This window comes from Leptonotus elevatus, chromosome 17 (genome assembly GCF_054856555.1).
Source record: "Leptonotus elevatus isolate MCC_2025b chromosome 17, RoL_Lele_1.0, whole genome shotgun sequence".
Classification (NCBI taxonomy): domain Eukaryota; kingdom Metazoa; phylum Chordata; class Actinopteri; order Syngnathiformes; family Syngnathidae; genus Leptonotus; species Leptonotus elevatus.
In genome coordinates, this window is record NC_141255.1 from 9,266,918 (window position 1) to 9,292,341 (window position 25,424).

Consider the following 25,424-nt stretch of genomic DNA (forward strand, 5'->3'; position numbering starts at 1 on the left):
CGTCGTCGACAGCAGACATTCAATCAATCAGCAAAACATCTCATGAATATCTTTTCCAGGGACAATGCGGTGAGATTCCTCGTGTTGGCCGTAAGGGTTGGGGCTGGAAAGCTACCATAAACATCAATAACGCTTTTAGCACTCGACTGTTGCGCTAACAAAGAAGGGACAAGAAGAAGTAGGCCCAGGTCGAACTCCCTTGACCTCTTGCTGCAAAGAAAGCTGCAACACAACAGTTGTTCACTGCACTGGTCCCTATGCAGGCAGAAAATGAGTAAGGGGGCGTACAAGATTAATGATGGCGCTAACTGGGTATTTATCATCTGACTGGAGAGTAATGCGACACCTTTCTAATCTGAATATATTTCATTGGGCTGTTATGGCACTCGGGCCTCATATGGGTTTTGTGTGCGTCGCCGTGTGAATGTTAATCATCCGCATGGGTGTGCGCGAGAGGATGCTCGTAAAGTGGATGGCGACCGGACCGCAATAAACACCCGGCTATCCGGCTCGGCGTAACGGCCCCCAAGATAATTACATAAAGATGAACTTCCTCTCTGCGGCATGCTGAGGCCACTCCTCCCGAGATCTCTCCCCGCTGTCCCTGCTATTGTCCTTTATTTTGGTGATAGCAATTGGGACGAGATGGGTTTAGATAGGGCTTTACCATTAGCCATCCTGTTAGCTGGCTTTACACCCATTGAGGCTGCCAGAACCAAAGAGGCAACCGAATTAGCCTTTCATTTAGCATGCCAGAACCGCTGTCATGCCATTACTGTGGACGACCAAACAATAAAAAGGCAGTGGAACAGTGACAATCAGCGTGTTCCTGTCTATTCGAGCGTGTGCCGTTCTGGAGGGGGTAAAACGTGGTCATGTTCGTGTGACAGATCGGATAAGCACAGTCAAGAGGATGAATTATTTGCAAAGCTAGGGCCCATAAATTATGGAATAATCAGTCAAAGGGAGATTTCGTGGGGAACTCTTGGCATAGCTGCTATTTATACAACGGAATAGATTTCTGCTTTGGAAGTGTGACCAACATGCTGTGATGGTGAAATAGGGCAACTAATTCAGATGGGAATACAGAGATCGTACCTTTTAGGGATACGATGATGTGGTCCCCTCAAACGTGCTACCCCTAATCCTTGACTTTTCCAGATTGGAAACATACCAGTGCCTACTGTATTTGTAGGCACAAATGGCTATCAATGCGTTAGTAACTTCGACCTTGATGAAACCTTTATTTCTGACTGTGTACCAAAGATTGTGCTGAAATCCTCTGTACTGTGTTGTGATCCCTGCTCTGGGTATCTCCGTGTCATTCCACCCCTAAGCATCTTCAGCATTCCGGACTGAAATGCCTGTATGATTTTCCCCCAAGGGCCGGACAGTTTATCTCTCACAGATAGCAGCTGGTGTCTGCCCAACAGCCATCCCCTCGAGAAAGTGACGCCACTTTGCGTACTAGTCTTTTAGCAAGCAATGCAATCAAGACAAGCCAACGTCCCCAGTGATCCCCCATATGGCCGTGTGCAGAAATTGAAAAATCAAACACGTTGGGTCATTGGGAAACTATCTGGAGTCATCATTCTGCTCTAATTGTTTGTTGCCATTCAAAATGTTTACATTGAAAAAAGACCACGAGACCCCGTGTGTCACCCGGAGCCCACTTTTGTTTGTTCGCGGGCTGGTGCGGCGTTGGCTCTCACGACGGGCATCACGATCTGTTTCTCACTACATATTATTGTATTTCTCCTGTTTCACTTTCACCTTTCTGGCTAAGGACATGTTTGATTAATCTCTGAATTGTTTGCACTTCTTAATCATTCACTGGCAACCAAAGACTGGGCCGGCATCCTGCAAGACGGCCCTGCCTGCTGTCATGTGTATATTTGAAGAGAAATGGGAGGCAACATTGTAAAGCATGTACCGTTGAGGCAGAAAAGCTGCTTATAAATGCAGACCATTTACCTCTGTAAGCAAACTATCTTGTGGTTTATCTCTTCTTTGACCGAACCAAGCTTCAGTGCTGGAAGTCAGCACAGTCGAACAGACACAAAAGCTATTTTCACAGATGTCATACATCTAATACATCTGGTGTTGTGCTAGACAAAAAAAATACTGTTCATCACAATGCAGATCTTTTACTAACATTAAATATATTCATAAAGCCCACCTAGATCAGCACAACAAGGGACCCACATGCTAATAAGCTAACCCTATTGAAGGTTACAGCCTGCTGCTCCTCCTGAAATGCAAACACAAGCATATCCAAACTCACTCTCTCCAAGTGGCCAAATCTCAGTGTCTCTTAATGAAATGCTCAATTAGGAGATTTAAATAGGTAATAATGCAGTGCCTAATCCCCCAGCTCCTGGGCCCTATCTCATTTTGATGACACTTGGGCAGGCCCCTCAGCGGCGGTGCAAGCAGCCCCCGTTTAATGATAAGGCCGCCGTCGTCTCCAGGCGAGGCCACGTCAAACTTGACAACGTAGTCCTTAATCAGGGATTGTGAACGTTCTGAAGGGGAGTGACAATACTTTGGAGAACGTTTATGGGAAATGGATTCAGTGGACTTAGACGTTAGATCTGAGTGAATTGTGTTATTTCGGTTGCAGTTTTGTGCAAATGTGCTATTTTTGTGCAAATGCAATTTGGAGGCTCATTTTGAGCTTTGTGGCGTCAATGAACATGTTAAAATTGGGCGCATTTTTCTTGGTGTAATTTATGACATTTACGTGTATGCAGGGAAATGAAATCGCTTTGAAATGTCGAACAGAGTACACAAAACACTTTTGATTTCCTGTACTGACATTTGTTTGGCGGTGGCATTTGAATTTCAATCTCAACCATGGACAGATTAATTCTATTCTGGGAAGTATTCAAAAATATGTCGTCCTTAGTTTTTCTGCTCTGAAGTGACTGCGCTAATGTAAAAACTCACAAGTTGCGTTTGCCCTGGGTGGAATTTTGAAGCGCTAAAGACCTTTCAAGGGCAACCCAAATATCTATTAATCAGCAGTACAGCCACTGCGACAAATACTTGAACACTTAATATTTAAAGGACTTTAAACACTGCCGTCCCACCCCCCAAGGTTGTCCTCTGACATTCTTATCGCGATGCAAAAAAGGAAGGACAACAACAACAACAAAAATGCATCTGCATCTGTGTAGTCAGCAAATAAGCATCTCATATCTGTTATCATATTTTCATCCCGCCACCCTCGCTGTTGCCGCCACTGATTTATTTCCATGCAAAAGGCTTTGATAAGCTTGTGCTTGCATTGCTCTCCATGTGCTCTTTCGGGATGTTGACTCGAGGTTCTTATCACTGTGCAAAAACATGGAAAAGTGAGGTGGGGGGATTTTTATGACATCCCTTTCTAAATCCATTGGCATTGTGATGGAGTCGGTGCCCTTTTCAGGCATCGTGTACTCTTTTAGGGCAGCAAAGTCTAGTCTATTCAAGGACTGCGTTTTCCCATAGCAAACTCGGCAGATGGGAACCTTCCAAAACAGTAATGGCCGAATGGCCATTGTTTTGTAAATTATTTGGGGTGAACTTTTAAATGTTCATGTATTTATTTGAAAACATTAAGTAGGTTGATTCATTGGAAGAAATTAGAACAAGAAAAACACTCACTCAGTAATTGTTTCTCTATTATTTGCGGAAGGATTTTAAATTTCCTGTAGTATAGAATTTTATAGATCAATTACATAGAAAGGTTTTTGATTTGATTTTATATATTTTTTTAATTTTGTTTGGGCCAGGGACAAAGGGGGAAAAAAACACTCATTCATTGTTTCACTAATTATTTGGTGAAAGCTTGTAAGTTTTCCTGTAGTGCAGAATTTAATAGGTCAATAACATGGAAAGGTTCTTGATTTGATTTGATTTTTAATTGTATTTGGGTGAGGGGAAAAGGGAAAAAGAACATTAAATGATTGTTTCATCAAAGGTTTCAGTAATTATTTTGGGTAGGGTTTTTAATTTAATTTTTTTACGGAATTAAATCGATTCATTGCATTTATCGGTGCTTGTTTTCTTTTTTTTTAGAGGGGGTGCAAAGGGAGAAATACACTTTTGATGTAACAAATTATCTGGAGTAGGAGTAATAGGAGTTATTATTCAAATATAGATTATATTTGGTCAATTGACAGCTAAAGTAAGAGAAACACTCATTATATTATTAATATACATTATTTCATATATTTACTGGGATGCGTTTTCAATTTTTAGGTGTTAAGTTATTATAGAATTAAGATTAAATTCCACAGATTGGTGCGAACACTTGTATTTAGCGATCAAGAGGTTTGTCCTGAAAGGGTAAAACATGACATTATTAAATTGGCCTAATGAAGCCGGTATGTTGAATGCAAAGCGGCGCACGTCAAGCCTCACGACAAACACGAAAACATCCAGCGCATCACCTTCAGCCAAGCGATAGCATTGTGCCGCGTGTGTAATTGAAGGGAACTTGATCCGCCGCCGTTGCCTCGCTGCTCGTAATGTGGCGTAACATTCTAGCTCCGGGTACACCGAGGCAAATTAGCATTTAGATAATGGGAGACACTTGGCATTTTAATTATTTTGCTGCCCTCTGAATATCGCGCTTCGGCCCCAGAGTCACCTCAGTGCCTCCTTCGTGTCCTCCTCGATAGCGCATTTACATAGCAAGCATCTTGGCTGCACTTGAAAAAGCACTAAAATGTCACTCGCCTCGTTCAATTGTTTACAAAACGGAAAAAGAGTGTTTTTAATCCTCATCATTCAGTTGTTTTAAACACCGCGGCGTCGTCCCGCTGCTTTTGTCCATCTGAGGCCTCTCGGCTCTGCCTCCCTCACTCCCAGCCGTCCTCTTACCGCCTCAACGGAAGCGAGATCATTCATCCCGACACAGAGCGCTACTGTGTTTGAATTGGGGGGGGTGGATGTGGAAGTGCCAGAAGCGTGTGGTGCAACGACTATGCGTGCATGCACCCTGCACGTACCGTGATACGGTTGCTGTGCAAGTGTGTGCAAATGAACGCCATGGGCCACAACATTAGGCACACCTGCGCAATCAAGTGCCATCCATAAAGCTCATCTGACGGTGGTTATTAGGATGTGTGCAGGTTGCAAATCTGTCAGTCAAAAGCGAGTTCTGTATGAGCTGCATCTGTGAAATTTCTATTACATCACATTTTGATTTTCTACACTATCTTATTTATTTGTGTCTTATTTTAAAATTCAATTACATTTGAATGTATATTTTATTATTTGATTGATTTAAAGACCAAATCAATTCCTTTCGAATGCCTGGTCAGAAGCTGTCACCACAAAGTTTGATCTGGATCTGGTCCAGATTCACATTCCATGTGTCCTATCAGATAATGCATAAGACACACCAATTTCAATTGATCAATAACAGAAAATATGACCGGAACTTACTTTGGTCCTGACATTTCTCCCTTACCACCTCCTTAGTTACCCCGCTCCACACCTGTTCTGAACCAGAGTATTTTGTATTATTTGCTTTTGCATTTTATATAATCATTCATTGAAACGCTGTAGTGCACTCAGTTCAGTGTTTCTCCAAGTACCACCTCAATGGTCCACACTAAAACAGTAGCATAGTAGGCCCAAGTATTCATGAAAAATGTGGCTTTTTTTGTTGTTGTCGTTTGCCACATTATGCGCTGTTTGAACATTTATCCAACACTTAAATACAAGAGGAAAAGCTGCAGGGGCATACTTTAATCATTCTGTAAAATGTATTGTGCATAAAAGTTAAATAAGGTTATGCCTAAAAAAAACATTCTAAATTATTAAATGTAAATGCATATTATTGAAAACTTAAATATAACTTAAATATAAAGAAATATGGCGCAAGTGGAATAAATAACTGGATGTATCTATAAAAGGTTATTTGCAGTGGGTGTATTCACTGACCTAAAGAAGGCTTTTGGCATGATTAACCATAGGATATTGCCCCAAATTTTATTTTATTATTATTATTTTATTTTTAATGGAGCTCATATGGTCTATGAGGGGTTCCACTTATCTGGTTGCAAAATTACATAATGGGAGACAATTTGTCCAATTCAATATGCTTATGATACACTCAATCTTCAGACCCAAGCTTTTTATTTATGATACAGTATTTGGAAAGTGTCTAATATTTTAAAAAAAAATGTTTTTTGCAGATGACACAAATATTGTCTGTACTGGGGGAAATTTTCATGAGCTGCTATTGGTGGTCAAAAGTGAATTGTTAAATGTAAGTTGGTTTGATGTAAATAAATTATCGTTAAACCTGAGCAAAACAAAGTATATTGAGATTTGAAAATTGTCCGATTAAAGAAAGGGTTTGTTTGGAAATGGAAAGTTTGGGAATCAAAAGAGTTTATGAAAAGAAGTTCATTGCTGTTTTTATTGATTACAAGCTACTGTATGATGTAAATGTGATATCAAATATCTGTGACTCCAAAATATGAAGACGTATCATGATATTGCATAAAACCTTACGTTACAGATCAGAAGTCACTAAGGATGTTGTACGATGCGCGTATCAATCCATATTTGTCATATTATGTTGAATAGTGGGGACCACATTTAAAAGCACATTACAAAAGATCTTCGTTTAACATTTAATTCAGTGATTCTTTTGCATACCACTAGAGGGAGCCCGTGTTACTGCTATAATAGTACTTGCACTACAGTTTGACAATCACTGGTCTCTTTCATCAGATTGTCAGCTGTCACAAAGTTTATTCCGTATCAATCCATATCCAGCTTGTCCGACACTCAAACACATCAATTCCGATTGATTGATTGATTGATTGATTGAATGTAGAATATTTTGTTAGTTTAAGAGCACTGAATGAAAAGCGTTTTTCAGGGTGCACTGTATTTTGCCCTGAATTGATACTCCCCCCTCCCTCCATCCCCACTCACCTCCTCGTTAGGGCCCCCCCCCCTCCCCCACGCCTTGTTGCTCCACTTATTCATTTAATTTGCAACCCCTCTGTTCCCCACTCCTCTCCCCGCTTCATAATACGTAACATGATTTGGCTCCCCCCTCCCCTCCACCATGTTCACGCAGCGTAAATTTAATCCCAGCCATTGCAGGTTGCCTGCCATTCACAACCCCCCCCCCCCACCCCCTCCCCAATCCTGACACACTCTCTGCTCCTGACACAATGGACTCCTCCACAGCAGCCTGTTTGCATGATAACGCTTTTTTTTTTTTTTTTACCCCCCGCCCCAACCTCTCGCTTGTACTAATGCTGACACGCAAGGTCGAGCATGACCCTATACAACGCGGCGACGAGCTATAACATAACGTAGCTGCCAATCATTCACCGTCGCCATCATCACCCGTTGTAAAGGCGTTAGCTGCGGCCATCAAGGTCAATGCGGGTGATTCCGGCATGTAGACAAAGATGGAAGACTTTTTGCAAAATTCTCGCTCTCCTCCATCTCCGCAGTGTCCCAAAAGCTCACCTAATAGTGCTGTAACCTTGTGTGCTATAGTGCACCATAGCATAATCAGTCAACCCACAGCAGGTCAGGGTCTTGCTCTTTTCGTGACCATCCATCTGAAGCCAACAGCTGCCGGGGAAGAGAAAGAGAGAGTGGGGGAAAAAGTCAAGGAGAGGCTGGAGAAAATGAAAACAAACAAACGGAGGCGGTAGAGGTCCCACAGGTAGAGGTCCCACGTGCACGGAACATGAGGCTACTCTCTAAACAAATGCAGTGCCGCTCATGGTTGGCGATAACGCTTTTAGCCGTCGACGTCAGATATCTGAAACCATTCCAGTTGGACTGTCTGAGTCATTTCCTCAAAATGCAGTACTGCATTGTGATAATTATACTTCATATTGCCCACTCCTGGTGGATGAGTGGTCCAAAAAACCCATTTCAACCATTTCTTTATAACATGTGACCTTTTTGTTATTTTGTGATGTTTTGATGAGGGTTGTGTTCAGTTTGACTCTTTCAATCAAAGAAAACCAAGCCGCACTTTGGGCATCCCAACAGGGAGTTTCCAAAGCCAAAGAAAACGCACGAGCCGACCCGTTGACGTATATTATGGCACGTTTCGAGTCCTGTGGTATCAGCAGGTGCCTTTTGAGCAATTATCACACTGGCGAAGGTCATTAGACCCAATTAGCTTCCTGCAGTGCATCATGGGGGGAGGGCTTTGGGGGTGGAGGGGGTGTCACTATCAATGCATCAAAAAAGAGGGCTTGTTTGCGAATGTGGAAAATAAATTCAAATAAGCCATCTTCTGGCATGTACTTATCAGGATCTCGACTTGAGCTGGCTAGCGTAACTTAGCTTAGTTATGGTTAGCTTAGCTTAGTTTATCACATTTTATCTTGGCTGCAGGCATGCTTTTACACATGCATCAATTATTACATTTGTCAATTAATTTGATAATTGATTAGTTATTGATCACTCTGGTTTTTTTTTTTTTTGCACCTCCAATTGAAGGTATTGCGAAGGTATTATTATTATGATTGATTGAATTTGTTATGCTGGAATGTGAACATTGAACTCAAAACAAACCAAACTAAAAATACAGTTGAATTACATCTCTTGAAAAAAGAATGGAAAGAAATCAAGATTTTAATTAAAATGCTGGATGTAAATATTAAAATGTGCATATATTGTATTGGGGAGTCTTTGCAAACATGTTTGATTTATGTTAGGGACACTATATACTCCTGCTATTCACCAATATGGGGTATCAATACCATTAGTACATTTGATATATTACATTTCATTGAAGACAATGACAAAAAATTGTGAACAAGAGAGACTTTTCTTTGTGACGCAGATGATGATTTGCCGATGTGTCAAATTTCTGTTGGAAGATTTACTACAAGTAATTGTGGGCTGGTATCGGCAGCCTGCAGGAGTACCCGATACCTTAAAATAAGGTCGTATATGGAGCGATAGTCACACATCCCTAATTTTTATAATAATAATCATAATAATACATTGTTACGCTGAAGTTGGCATAGCAAAGCACGGCAAAAATTTAATAAATAAATAAATCGAATCATTCAAGTCACGCAAAAGTCTCATTCAAAGCGTGCAGCGGTCTTTAAAAAGTGAGCTTTGCACTCTGTGCTGCCACTGATGCTTTTCATCCAACATTGATGACAATACAGAGAAAGAGGGAGAAAAAAGCGCGCACAATGTTGTCTTTCTTCCCCCGGTGGTGTTATTGTGTTCCCATTCACTGCTGCCTCTATTCAAAAGGATGATAGCGATCGTGCATTATTAAACAAAGCCAGACAACATGCGCAGTGTTAATTAGAAAAGGGTGGAGTGGGGTGTGTGTCTGTGTGTGTGTTTTCCTCTTCCATGTGATTGGGATCCTTATCAGTCAAAGACAAGGAGGAGGAGGATTGTTGATGTTTTCCATCACGGATGCTCCCTCCTCACATTTTTGTTCGAGCAGCAAAGCGACTCACTGTTGATGAGCTGGCGTGCCCAACACGCTCTCGCCGACATGCCGGTGGTGAGCGGTCGTGGCTGTTTTGGCCTGAATGTGACATGCACTTGTACCACATGCTCTGTGGTCTGTCAGCCCAAAACTCCACTGAGCTCGGTCCAGCACACACACACAGGCAAGAGGGCTCAGCCACTGGAAAGAACTGAACATTTGTTTTGGATCTGTGGGGAAAGCACATTTGTCTTGCATTGATTTTATTAAAAAAAAAGAAAAAATCCTCAAAAAAATGTACCTAAATAAAAGCAAACCGTTCCTAAAGATTACTTGCAAATGTATTAAACTTATGTTAAATATTTAATATTCGTGCCACACTTTGAGAATGACTTTACTGGCTAAATGCCAAATACTTCATTACGAAACAAATCATGACGTGTGGGCAGAACATGGGCACAAAGTTCAACGACCTGCCATGAAGCTCTAATAATGCAATAAAGTCCGATATTTCCACTTGGGCAGCATGACATACATGTTGATCATGACTAGAACACAATTTCCGTGGTTTTGGTTCGAAGAGGCTCATTTTGGTTCAAGTTAGTTGGTTCTGGTTTGGGTTTCTTTCCCTGATTTGTTCTTTGTTGTTTTGCATTTTTTCAAAATGGCTTTGATTGTGTGACAATTGGAATTAGTGTCCCCTTTAAACTCCAGTATATCAGTGTAACATAAATAAGATGCAGGGAAGCACGAAAAGTAGATATGTTTTTAACAATCCCAAAAAAACAAGAGTGATGGAAGAAAAAAAAAGTCATAGCAATTGAAACCTTAAAACATGACATTTAAGGAACTATGTTGGAATTTTCTTTTTTTAATTGTGTCCTGTAGATGACATCCTCCTGTACGAATCCATTGAAATCTGCTGTTGAGATTCCTCATTGGCCGCTTCAGCATCTCACCTGGGATAGTTGGGATTCCATCATTGTTTGATTGTTAATTGCATGTTTTAAGGTTTCACTTACTATAAATAAAATATTTTTCTTCCATCATTCTTGGTTTTATTGGATTAATAAAAAAATCCCTTTTTTGTGTCAACCTTTCATAATTTTTATATTAGTATTATTATTTATTTTCAGAACAATATGGCACACTCTGCTCCTCTTCAGGAGCATGGCCAGATCCTTGTCATTTTTTTCCCTGGCCCATTCCTAGCGTCTTCCTTTTATTATCTAAGATCTTGGGGCATTGTAAAATTCTGCTCTGTCTCCTTCTGTTAGTCATTGTTTTTCATGTTTCTTGGACAGGTTGTGCCTGTTACCTCAATTTTGTTGCTCTGCACTTGTGCACGTGCACTTGTGGATGTGTGTGTTTTATTGGGCTGGAAAAGATTGCAGTTGATGGTAATTTGTGTGTTATTCGAATTGTGACTTTTGCTTTTGCACCCATCTTTATAGAGGGAATGTATTTTTGGGCTTTTCGTGGTCTCCGGGAAAACCAAAATCTACACTGGCATGTGAGCGAATTCGTGTCTATGTGCGTGCAATTCCTTCTTTTGCATTCTCCCGCGCACACATGTGGCGCGGAGTGACTATTCCATTTAGAGAAGTGTCAGAACATAGCCCGCGAGCACGTCAGCCTCCTCCTATCCCGTGGCACCTCCAGCCGAGGCCGTGCGGGGGTATGTCACAAATGTGCAGGGAGAGATAAAACCCGGCGAGCAAACAGCTTTGTTTCATTCACTTCCTCTCTCTCTCTTTCTCCTACCCCCCCAACCCCACCACCCACCCCCGTCTTGCATAGGCTGTGACTACGTTCCCTGCATCTGAGAAATCAGAGCGGACTGACTCACAGGGCTCTGTGAGCCAGCGCCACCGAGGCTGCCAAAGCATGCTGGTGCCAAGCTGTCCCACCATGCGCCGCGCCAGGCCAGCGCTGATGCTCATCGCCCTGGGTCTGCTGGTCCACCTCGCCGACGCTCAAAGTAAGTGGAGCCGCTTCCTCCTCGCCGACGCCCGCTCAGCGTCACGCCTCCTCCTCCTTGTCACCTGGTCATGGTCAATAAATGGTGGCGAGTGATTGACAGTGTCACTCATAAATTGTCAGCTTGTCATCCACGAGACTGCCCGGAAGTACCCAAGTGGGGTTTCATTCATTCCAGGACAGTGCTCATAACTCAATTTACATCAGTCAATATTCCCTGTTAAAATCCATTCCATCCCCCCAAAACTGCACATATTGTACGATAGCAAAAGCATACTAAGAGAATGTAAAGAAATTTGTGTCATGACTGTCCCTACTTAGTATCGATGTGTTGGATGATGTGTGCCTTAAAGGGGTACGGCCTAGTAAATGATGTCATTAGCCTAAGTCTGGTTGGCCACTTTTTTTCTGTGTGAGAATCTGGGCATGAGTTGTGGTCTACAGCAGTTTTTCACAAGCGTGGAACTGCCAAAACATTTTAGACTGGCAAATACGTTAGAGCGAATTCCCAAATACATTTAAACATATTTAAATATATTTGAATGGACTAGTGGTGATCACAAAAGTCACGGTTCACAGATTTGAGTCACGGATCGGATCGTTTTTTGGATCAGCAAAAAAAAAAAAAAAAAGATAAATAATACTTTGTCTTCATTTATTTTGTAAAGCAGTTATGTCATTAAAAAAATAGTCGTGTAGGATTTAGTGTCTTCATTTATTTTGTAAAACGCCTTTTACCAATATATATATATTTTTTTTTTAATCAACTCAAAATGTCCAATTTGGTCGTTTAGGAATTAAGAATACAAATTTTAAGTGTAATATGAGGCAGAAACATTCTTATTTTTACATGGTTCATGTGTAAAATAACAAGGTAAATTAATGATGACAAAGTTCTATTTATCTTTATATATATATATATATATATATATATATATATATATAATGAAAAGACCTCTACGTGCAATTTAAGGCACATTTCCTTCCTTTAAACATGGAGAGTGAATTATAAATTAGCCTTGGTCCAGAATATTTTAAAATAATTCAAGTCAGGTACTAGCTGTCAAACTTACTTACCAGCCGGCAGCCAGACACTCATGCACATTGGTTGTGCTAACAGCTAGTTGCTAGCCACTTGCGTCGGAGACTTCTGCCGTATCATACAACGATAGCGTAATTAATTAGCGGTTTCTTAGCATCCTAAATTAGCGATTTAACATGAGTTCTGGATAGTGTTGTGTTAATGTTGGTCGCAACTACAATGTCAATCAAAAAAATGTCTAAAAGGGGAGGAGTCAAGCTAGCCATCACGCCACGACATGGGGGAAGTAAAAGTATACTAAAGCTATTTGCATTGCCGTCAATGTATTACTGTACATGTATTTGGTCAACTTTATTTTGAAGTTAGCCTTAGCGTGTTACGTTGAGTATGTTTTAGCTTCTTTGACATGTCTTGTCAGAATGGTATCGACTGTGAATGCGCGCTTTGCTCCTCCCCCAACCAATCCGCGGATCGGGCCTGATCCGAACCGACCACAAATCAATGATGATCCGTTGCACCACTAGCATGTACTTATTTATAAATATGTAAATAATTAAATAAATAAATATGTTAAAATTTGCTGGTCAAAAATGTTCACTCCACATTAGCACTTCCACATTTCCGTTTCATGTTGTATTTGTGACAGTTTGACATTTTACCACATTTAATAAACGGTTGAAAGTGTGTCCGTAACTGAGGCTCTCCTTGCCCACATTGAAGGGCATCATGGTGCATTCATTCTTCTTTTTTGTTGTTTTTTTTTATTTCACTTGATCAGCAGTTTATCCGACGAACTCGTGCCTCAAATTTTGGCTAAGCAAATCGACCAAGCGAAAGGCGGGCCACTTGTAAGTTCAAGGTGCCATCATTCTTTATTGCCCCAAAAGGAAATTGTCTTGTACATGGAAAGGCTAAAAAGAGGTAATACATGCAAAACCAAAAAAACGCACCGCCTAGTGCTCGGGCCCAAATAATAATTTTGCAGGATAGTGTTTTCCTGTCTTTGCACAAATGAAATAGGTGCATAAAAAATAGCTTTATTTTATTAATGGAAGGCAGGACGTTATCGCCATCCAGTGACCCGTGACTCCCATCAAAGTGCGCTCAAGTCTCTATTTCCCAACACCTGGCCAGAGCGAAACGATCAGGTGAAGCAGAAGTGCTGAGCCCAGCCGGGGAATGTCATGATGAGAAGTGTCGGGAATGGAGCTTCTCGACATCGGGCACCTGCCCGTTGATGTGTGACAATAGCTTTCAAACCTCATTGAGCTCTGGCCCTGTGACACCCCCCCCCCCACAACCCCCCGCCCGCATCCATGAATCATTAGCTTCGGGAGGCACAGTGGGATGAATAAAAGTTTTATCACTCCCTTTGCACCCGCTGCAGTCCCCCTCAGTGTGAATATCACTGAATAGGAGAGAAGTGCAGCGGAGTGGGGACATGATGATGATGATGATGATGATGATGAAGGTGATGATGATGATGGTGTTAGTGGCGGAGGGAGGTCCAATTCACCCAAGGTCATAGAGCACAGAGCAAAGTGAAATTGATGGGCCCAATTGTTCCAACTTTTCACATCCACCTGCCGTAAAACATACACGAGACAGCTGTCCTAATCGAACGTATCCTTGTTCAACACACACAATTGGCGCTGTAAAAAACAGCTCACAATACTAGATAAAAGCCTCATATTGGGGGGGGAGCACAATATTGTGTTTTTGTCTGTAACAACAGCAGTAACAAAGATATAGGCTTGGCCGGTCATTTTATTTTCGTGCTCCCGTTGGCTCAACGCTGCAAAGTATCATTGTCTATAGTTCACAATGCTGTGTTTGGCTGAAGCGGGCGAAAAGTAATGCTTTTTGACGGGGTTGTTGAAAAATATTTGCTCAGATCACTGATTCATGGGAGTGACAACCGCCACAGTGACTAAAACATGTCTAATTACAATTAACCTGCACTCATAAACTAACCTTTAGAGGGTGCTGGAACTGCACAAATGGAACTGAACCTCGCCTTCTTAACAGACATGCTGCTTTTAATAGCGTGACTTGACGACGATGATGTCGTGGCAATTTTTATGTTGTGATATTGTTGTTATTGTAACATCCCTAACTGATACCTTGAAATAAGGCCAGGTATCGGCCCAATATGATACCTAGTATTGGTACTCGCCCATCCCTCTTCGTTAGTGACAGCCCTAGTTATTAATTATTGACGTTCGTTTATGTGGAGACACAGATCATGTTAATACTTTCTCACAATAACTGGGAAACAAATAAATACCAATATGCAACACTTTATTCCCATTAATCTTTTCCATTGTTTACATTTTCAAACGATGATGCAACATTAGCTAGAAAATCACAATGCCCCATCACTGGTGAGCTACTGTATTTTTGGAACACGCCCACGGGCTACACATGTGGCTACCTGGTTGGTAACCCTTGTTATAGACTTGACGGTAGAGCACCGAAACGGGAAGAAAAAAAAAGAAGCTAGTCTCCAATAATGACATAATTAATAATTAATTATGTTTAATCTGGAAATATGCAGTCAATTTAATTTACATTCTGCAGTGCTAATTATTGCACCTGAGGTACCTTGCGTTGCATAATACACAACATTATGTTTTTGGTTCAGTATATGAAAAACGACAGTATAGAGCTGAAATGAGCCATTTAATCCGACAATATGCAGTCAATGTACTGTACTTGCTGCAAAGTGGCAATTATTGGTATTCTAATAAGTGTTCTTTGGTTTGGTTTAGGGAAAATGAAGGTAGAAGGTTGAAAAGAAAATTGTAGCAGCTTTACGGATAGGAGGCGTTTTCGTACAGGCTTAATTATTGGAATTTAAAAGCAGAATCTTTTTCATGTTCATCCCCGAGTGACGGTCCATGGTACGCCTCAAGGCGTAATTATCTACCTTTTCTGTCACGTGGACTCAAATGTGCCCGCCTTGACGGCGGGTTGGGGGGAACGCTGCCCTCTGTTGATGCTCCGGACGTAGTCTATGAGGCATGCGGGAGCCCAAAATGGCTGAGTCGGCCCGCTCAACAGATGGTCCGATGCTCGGAGCCAACCCTGCTCGACGGATGTCGCGGCGCCCAATCAACAATTGCTATTAAGGATAATGGGAAATTTGTTCCTTGTAAAAATGTGAAGCATGCCACAAAATAGATTGAAAAATTGTCTTTGAGGATTGTGGAACTGTTTATTTTGTGTCATCATTTTCATCCCCCCGCCACCAACCCTTTCACCGCTCATTTTCTCCTTCATCAAATATGGTCCATTTTTAATTTGTGCGGCAAATTGGGCTTGGCGACGTCTTGAAAGAGGTGCGTAATTGTCCCCGGTGAGCCAAGGGGACGGCTAAGCAACAAGATTTACGCTTTGTGTCTTCTGCTGAACCATCACAAGGAAAACAGATAAGAATGAAACATCTCCTGGGCCGTCATGAAAAAAAAAAAAAAAAAGAAGTGTGTGTGCTTTGGCTTGGTAGTTTGGAACGTCACCAAAACTCTGTGGAAAATATGCTTCTAACTTCAAAGTATGAAATCTGCTCAGTGAGCATCAAAGGATTAATTTGTTTTAGCGTGTGCCATGATTGATAAGTTTGTTAAGAGATATTGGCCTTTGCCGAACATGACAGAACTCGACAACTGTGAACAAAATACACTCAGCAAATTACACATACACACATACATGGCAATTGACGTAAAAACGGGTTAAATTGAGTTTATTACAGGTAAAACACATTTTTGTTATTATTTGTTAATTCAGTATTTTGTTCTTATACGTTTTGTTTTGTTTTTTTTGGCTTCATAGCTTAAGACAGTTCAGATGTTCGATGTCTTTTTTCTTTTTCTTCAGTACGGAATACTTTTTCCCACCGATTAGTACTTGTCTGGCGGTGACCACGTGTCCCGGCCGACTCTGTCAGACCGCGAGCCGAAAAGTGTTTTAATTGATTTGCCCGCCACTCGTCTCTCTCTAAGCCATCAATTGCTATCGACGGGCTTCCCTTTAGCCTCCGCGGGCGTTAGCACGTTTAGCGCTGAATCTATCTAATGTGTCGACCCTCTCTTTTTCCCACCCTGCAGTAAAAGTTGTCCATTAACACAAGGATGGTGGAGATGGTACAAAAAATAAGTTGTATTTGAGCTAAAAGCAGCTGTCGCTTTTCCATCACATTGACGTTAAGCTTAAATGGTTAGCTTACCTTTGCATATGCAAAAATCTGTGAAAAAAAAAGGAAGTCTAATTTGACGTCATTGTTACATTATGGGGGGTTCTTGAATGTATTTCATGATAGCCGGTGCCACACAAGACGACAAACGCATCATTCGGCCTGGTTCTGTTTTGCAAATGGCGCTACACGGCTCCCAGAACGCACGCAACGACGATATGTTAGCACACCAGGATAACCTCGCAGCTAGTCCGAAGGCTAATGATCCTCTATTCCCCAGATGACAGCGGGCTGTAATGTGTGTGTTTTATGCATGCATGGCCTAATCTGAATTATTGTAAAGTAGTGTTGTATTTGCATATGAGCGCCGGGGCTATACCGAAATTAGCATTTTTACAACAGCTCAAATTAAATCCCTCTGCTTAATTTGCCCGCATGCTAATTTGATTTGAGTGTATTGCCTTTTATACACACGGACGCACGCACGCACGCACTTACACACATACATTAAGAACGCTCAGTATGTTCTCTTAAGAGGAGCCCATATGAGCACACACATATGCAGTATGTGTTTGCCTCCCCACTTAATGACATTAAGCCCAAAGAAGAGCAGGCGGCGGGGGTCAACTCCACGTCAGTGTAATTCCCGCCACTCCGCCGAGATCGTTCATCATCCTGCCGGACATTTGCTCCAGTGGAAATCCCATTGTCGCCCTCCACTCGCTCATTTCAAGGCGGCTAGTTTCGAGCCCAGCGCGGTGCAGTTGTGCTAATCTGCAGAGTGCTTCGGAATTGGCGACCATGTATATCATGACATCATAGCAGTGCAGTTCAACGCAAATTTACATTTGATTCAATTGTCCCAGACTCCCGTTAGTTTTCTGGAAACCCAACTAGCCACATGAAATTCAGCCGGCACGTCTATCATGACTTGAGATTTTGGCCGACAAATTGCAAAGAATTTGAGTCCTCGTCTTTGTTTTTACGCAGACCATGGTAGCAAAACTTGATGAAGAGGAATTGCCCAAAAACATGAAACCACAGGTCTCAAACTTGTGACGTTAAATTTCAACATGAAAACTCGATACGTTCATAAGTTGTAGCGTATGCCACACATGTAAATATGTCATTGTCGTGATTAAAAACCACAATGGTCATGCCAAGATCTTCGAGCAACGTTTTACTTATCCCCGGACACTTGTGGTTCCACTGGGTAGGCGAGACCGCTGCCATTAATCAATTAACAGGTGCACAAGCCTTGTCAAAAGTCACACACATCCCGATGCGAAGAAAGCGCAATGGGCCCCCGAGCGCATCTCCCAGAAAAATGATTCCCCTTTGCCTTTTCCATTCCTTCCCCGGCACTGAATTTGTCAAGAGGAGGAACCGAGTCCAGATGAATTAGACTCCATTTTGTGGTCATCCTTTTCTTTTTCTTCATCTGGCTCACAGTCCTCACAAGGACCCCATTGTGATTTATCACGTTGCCATCTTGACAGCCTCCCCAAGCCGCGAAGCCATTAGACTATCTCTACGTTGCATTGCGCACGCCTATGAGCGACATTTATCATCTTTTGTCCCAACTTTTTATCTCGCCCAGTGCCCTGTTGGGAGCCCTAACCGCGACTGGCCGCCGTAATGAAGCGCTGGGAGGTTAGTCGCCACAAAATAAGCTAATTAAAGCTAGCAAACAAAAGGAAATGGAAGGGGAGTGGGGGGCTTTGTGAAAATGCCAGAGAAGGAGAGCTCACAGATGGCAGCGAGGAAGCCGAAGCGGTGATGTGGCAAAACGCCCTTGCTGCCTTCTTGTCTCTGTATTTTTAGGACGATTGTTTGTCCTGGGATGTCCTTTTTAGCGTGACTTGGACGCGCCCGATGAACAAATCATGACAAAGCACGGATAAAGAAGTTTAAAGATGTGTTCATGGCCATTAGGGGCCACCAAGAAAGGCAAGACAGTGAGTTATTGTTTGACTTTGAGACCCTATTAGGTAGAATTATTTATTTATTTATTTTTACCACAGTGTCGTTCATTCCTCGGTTTGGTTCAGGCTCTGGTTGCACATTTGAATTTAAGACCTATAATTCCTTTACAATATCAGGTCTGATTCAGAACTTCTAAGGTCCACTAGACTGCAAACAACAGAGTCTCGGAGATGCGTTGGATTCAACTTCCTAGCTTCCAGATCCAAATGTCAAGACCACCATAATTAGTCTTACTTGGCCAGGACGACGAACAATTCTGAACCTTATCGGCACATCTCTGTAAGCAGTATCGAGTGGATGCAGCAAAATGTCAGGGCAGGGTATTAGCGGGGCGATTATTAATCCATATCTTGCTGGGTAGACAATTTAATTATAGCCTAATCAATAGTTCCCGATCTTATACGAGCAGTGACCCAGTGGTTTGATGAAATTTGTGGTATACTCAAACCTGCATGAAGCATTTATCCTACCCCCCAAAACACGAGTTTCAATCCATTAATTTCTAAATAAATAGTACTTACCTACAAGGTGATGTATTATGTCACACATTACCTATAGATAGGTGTTAAGTGTAACTTAATTCAACACTTAAAGAGTTAAATTTAACACTGTGCCTCAGTATATTTGGTTCTTATCAGAATTGGTGTTAAAGTAACTGCATGGTGTGAATACAATATAACACTACAGATTAAAGAACTCTTGAAAGAGTAAACATAACTCCCAGTAGTGTTAATTATTTACTGTGGTAGAAAAATCAACTCTTCCTCAAACGCCCTTTAGCACTACATTGAGTTATAGAAGATTAACACTGGAGACTCAAATAACTCTGGTAAAGTGTTAATTTTACATATTGCTGTGTAGTTACTCTGGGTGCGCATGGAATTCAACACAGGGATAACTTATTAGGTACAGGTCAAAAGTGCTTTGTGAAAAAAACTATCTGTACAAAATGTTAAAATATACTGTAGCTTTATCATGCCCACTCGAGGTGGCGTCATTTGGACACAAACAAAGCAGCCTGGCGTGGGACTAATTGCGTAACTACACCTCATTGTTTTTCACATGGACATCTGCAGGATGAAATTTGGGACTGGAGGAAGCGCGGCCAATTAGATGTTGCCACGTAATAAGAGACAGCGGATCTTGCAGCGTGACATTTTTTTTCGAGGGGAGGAATCTTATTTGTAAGGTAAAGAAGTACCGCGTGGGCACAAATCCAGGCAGCAGAAAGTCACCCGGCACCACCCTGCGCTAACGATGAGACTGGGAGGGAGATGGGGACGGATTAAAGGGATCTTGGTGGGAGGATTGTCAAACATGGAAGTAGAAGTTTGTGATTAAATATGTCAGGCGGCTTGTTTGCTATCACAGGAGCTTAACGGTTCAAAGGATTCCCAAATCCATCATAGGGGCATGTCGCTTTCATGTATATGTGGCAACATTTTGGGGTTCTCAACCCGCCCGTTGGATTTGTTTCTTAGGTACCCCAATGTGTGCTAACCACGAATCCACTGTGCACCAGTTACGGAATCAAATAATTGTTATACCAGCTGAGTAAGACGAGAGATCAAAAATGACACAGGGAAAGCCCTTTATGACGGATGCTCTGTGAAACACTATAACTGTCAAGGGGCTCTGTGTGTTAATGTATATTTCCTTTTTTTATCGCGCGACAGGCACTTAGAGAGTTTGGCCTGGATTCAAATGGAAATGGTCGAGTCCAGTGGTGGCGTGGGAGCTTTTCACCTCTCTGTGGAAGGCTTTCAACTAACGAATAAACCATAATAAATACATCTCGGCCTCCCAAAATGTCAACACCGAGCGGGGAGAAAGCGCTAACAAGAGAGAAAGGGGGCGGGCTGACAGGGGAGAGTGATAAAGTAAGATAAAGTGCGTGAATGAGCGGAAGGTGAGAAAGACAGCTCTCCAAAGACGTACTTCATTCCATCACACCGCCCGATGTAAATGGACTGTGACAAGAGGAGCCGGCGGCGTAAAGATTCCCGATGTGCGTCAAGCGGCGGCGGCTGCTTTTAGGTAGCTCGGCGGAGGCGGAGCTCTTTCTTTCACAGCCCTCCGGGAAGGCGAAAATCCTGAGGCGGTCTCCACGGAGACGAATGGCTTACACCATTAACCCCCCCCCAACTGCCGCCCGCAGAATCGCAGTGCACACAGGCTGCACAAATGCGCTGAGATCAGTGCAATGCCTTGCAATCTCAGGACACCTGGAGTGAAAGCAACTCGGCAGCCTCGGGCCAAGCGCTCTTACACTCTTTTGAGGAAAGCAAACGAGAACAGCACCCTTCCCGCACAAAGTGCCATTTTTGGTCCTTTGGACAAAAGGCCAGCGTTGGTAAATTCAACTACATGTCAGCTCGTCGGTGAATAACTCACCATCTGCAGTTTTTCTTAACTGTCCTAACATGCCACAAGATGGTGTCGTCATTCCTGTTCAGTAGGAAAGTAGTACATCGGTGTCAGTACTGTAAATGTGCCATTTCCTTCTAAGATACATCTCTTCAATAAAAAACAATTCGGTACGTATCTTGAAGTGAAACGATTGGTTTGGTTTGATGAACCCTTCAAAATCAAGAAACAATTTTCCGGTTCAAAGTGTTTTTTGTTGCAACTACATTGCCGTCCCAAATTAAAAAGACCCTTACGTTCTTAGGAAGAACGTTCTCGCGTACGTTCTTAGGAAGACCGTATCACTTTCCTTTTGTTTTCTTTGATCCTTCCTCTGGTCTCCTGACAACCTCACGACTCTCGCTGGATTCTGAAGTATTCGGTTTAGGTGAACGGTATGGGATTTTTAATAGGTTTTAGTTGAATTAATGAGTACACACTCACACACATGCACACACACACCCGCACATGCACACACCCGCGTACATACAAAAAAAGAAAAAAAAAGAGCGCAATGATGATCACATGTCAAATCGGTAAAATTACCGAATGAACAATACTGAGCTTTCTCTAAAAAATAAAATAAAATAAGGAAGACCGTATTTGGCGAGATCATGAGACTGTGCTCTGCTGTCTTCATATTGAGAACAGCAAAAGTCTGAAATGTGCCCTGTTGAACATATTTTCTCAATTTTAAAAATGGTAAGCGGGTTTAAAGTGTAATGGTGTAAAATGAGTTTTAAATGATATTTGACATTTCTGGTCTTTCGACAATGGTCTTCACCCTCATACCATTACAGTTATGTCACATTCATTGGTCAATGCTAATGGCTAAACTGCCTATATGCAGTGCTAATTTGTAATTATACATGTCTGACCCATGCCCTTTTTGGCACCTTAATAGTGCCCACAGCAAGTTAAAATGACATGCACGAATGTCACTTCATGGGGGAATTGCCGCAGTTAAGTGCACTTCGATAAAGGGTCACTTGTAGTGTGGGTGCCCATTAATTACATCGCCACTTGCACAACATGTCAGTATTATTGGCGATGATTTGCTTTGCTCAAAAGTGGGGAAGATCACAGGCGGTGGGGGAGGGGGGAATGCTTGGCTTTTGTGCCATTCTTTGTAGAGAGCTTGAGCGATCCATACGCCGAGCCAAATGTCCGTAAATAATACCCTTGCCAAAGAGGTCGGCATTCAGCAAGTTAATAACAGGCTACATGCGGCATTTAGACATAATTGCGCCGCATGTTTTTGACGAGGGGCTCGAGGAGGCACATTTAGACGCAAGCGACGACGACGACAAGAAGCATCATGTACGCGCGGTGTGTGTATAACACTCATCACTTGTCAGCTGAAAATCTAGAAAAGATAATCGAGTTCAAGTAAAATATATATATTTTTTATATTTGATGGTTACAGTCACAATTACTTTTTTGGGAAGATTTTGGTGTTTAGTGGTGAGCAATACACGCTTCACTTACACACAGGGACAAAATATATCGGCTTTTTCCATCTTTCGTCAATATGTGGTTCAAATATAGCAGCAAATGGACTACATTTGTTTTTGAAGGACTACTAGAAATGGCGGAAATTACTCTTAAAATGGCTGCTGTAAAACAAAATAGCAGAATTATTTTATTATTATAATTATTATATATATATTTTTTTGTGGATCTATCTCCTTATAACACATGGGCCTGAATTTCATGGACCTGCAGGGCGTAGTGCCCAATTTGGATTTTTTGTTAAATCCGATCTTTTAATTAAGTTGGTTTTGGTGACTGAATTTTTTAACTCATCTTTTAGGGTTGTCTGTTTTGTACATTGTTACCAAACATTTATTTATTTATTTTTTACAATTTAGTGTTTGGTTACTGTATATGGTTCAAATTATGCAGCAATCGTAAAAAATCTCTAGGACTCGTCAGACCGCTGTAAACTGAAAGGTACTCTCAATTGGCTGTTTGAAAACTTGTCTAGTATACATGCTTCTAAATGACCTTAAAATGGACGCCTCAAACCCAAACGGCAGAGTGATTTGTTATGTTTTTTGTTTTATTGTTTTGTGGCTTTTGTTGTTTGTCGAGTATCTGCTACATTGACTGTTAAATGGTTCCGTATCAAAGTTGTGATTTAGAATGTTAATGAATGTATTTTTAGCATTTTAATTCCGAGTGTGGCATTAATCAAGCCCTCACTTGATGCTTTGGGCTCCACACTCTCCGTTAATGTGAGTGCCTTCTGGGTACAAACATTAATGAACAGTCTCGTCCGCGTGCGAGCTCGCTGTTTAACCTTTAATCTATGTGAGAAAACGGATCAAGCCGTTAACTCACCGGAACGCAGAATTACCCCACGGCATTTTGCAACAATCTCGGCGCTTTTTTTTCCCTTCATTTTATTCTCCCTCGCTCAGGTTTTTAGTGCCGCTCATAAAAAATATTCAAAATATAGAGAGCACGCTGTTACTCACTGTGTCATTTTTAGATACATGAAGACAACGGCAGGTAAATTAAACTGTAATTTTTTACAGTGGATTTTGTGTCCTCCTGTTTCTACAAATATTGCACTTGGATGGGCGTGCGTGGCCCGTTACAGGAGACAAACATTGGCACTCGAGGGCAAACATGACACGTGACTGCAGAAAACGCTATGTAGTGAACCCCCGCCTATTTTTGGTTCTTTGCTGATCAATTCACTTTTTTAAATTGTTTTAGGGTGTTGTCAAATGATTTTTGTAGTGATAAACGGTTTTGCTTGTTTACCGTATATATGAAGAATAATGAACTAGGGGCTACTTTGCCTCTTCACCTCTGTTGCCACTATGATCAGCACGTCAGGTTGAGGTGTCTCGAAAATGTACTGTGAATATACATATATAAGTATACACCCTTTCTCTCTCTCTTTTTTTAAATTTATTATTTTGTATGTGCGTGTGTGCGTGCGTGTGAGTGTGTGTGTATTCATTAGTTCACCCAAAACCTATTAAAAAATCCCATACCGTTCACCTAAACCGAACACCGCCGTCAGGAGACCCGAGGAAGGACCAAAGAAAAGAAAGGAAAGTGAAATCCAGCACCGACCAGACACCACCCACCACCCACCGGGCCACCATCCACCCTTTCTCACTCTTTGCAATGAGTGTGCAGCCCTGGCATGATAACTACTGGCCGTTTTGCTGAAGCGCTACCACCATTTAATGAATCGTTCCATTGCCTAGTGGATAACAAAATGAACACAAATGCCTTTGCTGCGTTCCAGGCTGCCGCTGCCTATCCTATCAGATAATTAACTTTTTTCTTTTTTTTTCCTTTTTTTTGCCAAGAGACTGCGCTGACTACCAAGCAGCTTGCACAATTAGAATTACTTATCTCTGCTCTTTTTTTTTTTAAAGAGGCAAAACAAACAAATCCAAATTTCCTTCTTCCCGCTCTCACGCAAGACTTGGCTTACAAAATTCAGAAGCCAAATGAAAGTATGCCTATTGTTTCGCATCGGTGGCGGAAAAACCTCAGCCCAGCTGTCCTGATGTCTCAACTGTGAGGCGTTTCAATATTTATGTTAGTGTTTGCTTTCCGCCGTGACGGGAGGAAGTGGAGTCTTTTCATGTCTGCTCGCGTAGCTCGTCTCCTCGCAGCTTTTAAAGCCATCTGTTTGAGTGGGCCATTTTATTAAGTGACAAACTGGATCCCACTAGCTCGCTAATGTGTCCCACGGGGGGAGGGAAGGAGTGTGCGATGAAGATGTGAGAGGCCAGAACTATTTTTTTTCCCCTTCTTTCTTTTTCCTTTGCAAACATTGCACAGAAAGTGAGAGCATCCGAACACGTGACTGGTGTCGCAGGGTCTGTCAGTGTCTTGAATGTGGGACAGGAGCATTAGATAATCCTTTTGAAGCAGCCGTGTGCTCGTTTAAGTGCTCCAAATTCCAAGAAAAGTTTTTGACAACAATCAATAAGCATGTGCAGAGGACAGGGACGTCCTGTAGGATGTTTTCAGTCTTAATATTTAGTAGAAGTTTTCACCATATGAAGTGCATTTGTGGCTTAGTTAACCAAATTGGTTATAATTAACCGTAAAAAATACGGTTAACCATAAATAAAAATACATGCATAACATGGTTAACCACAAATAACCATAAATACATAACTGGGTTACCCATAAGTAACCGTACGTACATAACATGGTTAACCATAAGTAACCATGTTCTGCCCAAAGGTAATTTTGCAATTTACTGTCTTGTCCACCTGGCTTGAATTAAGTCACATCCATCCAACCATCCATTTTCTTAACCGCTTATTCCGCAATCAGACACATTTGTTGCATGTAGTTTGTTTTGAATTGGACAAAGTGAGCCTAAAATGGCT

The 25,424-nt window shown here is 41.8% G+C and overlaps 1 protein-coding gene across 23 annotated transcripts in view; it reads left to right on the forward strand.

Moving 5' to 3' along the window:
- The window catches only part of ptprda (protein tyrosine phosphatase receptor type Da), a 236,499-nt gene that overhangs the window by 155,062 nt on the left and 56,013 nt on the right, over positions 1 to 25,424 (forward strand). For all 23 annotated transcript variants that reach the window (XM_086058898.1, XM_086058901.1, XM_086058902.1 and 20 more), the window contains exon 10: positions 11,246 to 11,426. In XM_086058898.1, the coding sequence (XP_085915024.1) occupies positions 11,333 to 11,426 (94 nt within the window). In that variant the 5' untranslated portion in view covers positions 11,246 to 11,332. The remainder of the gene's footprint in view (positions 1 to 11,245; positions 11,427 to 25,424) is intronic.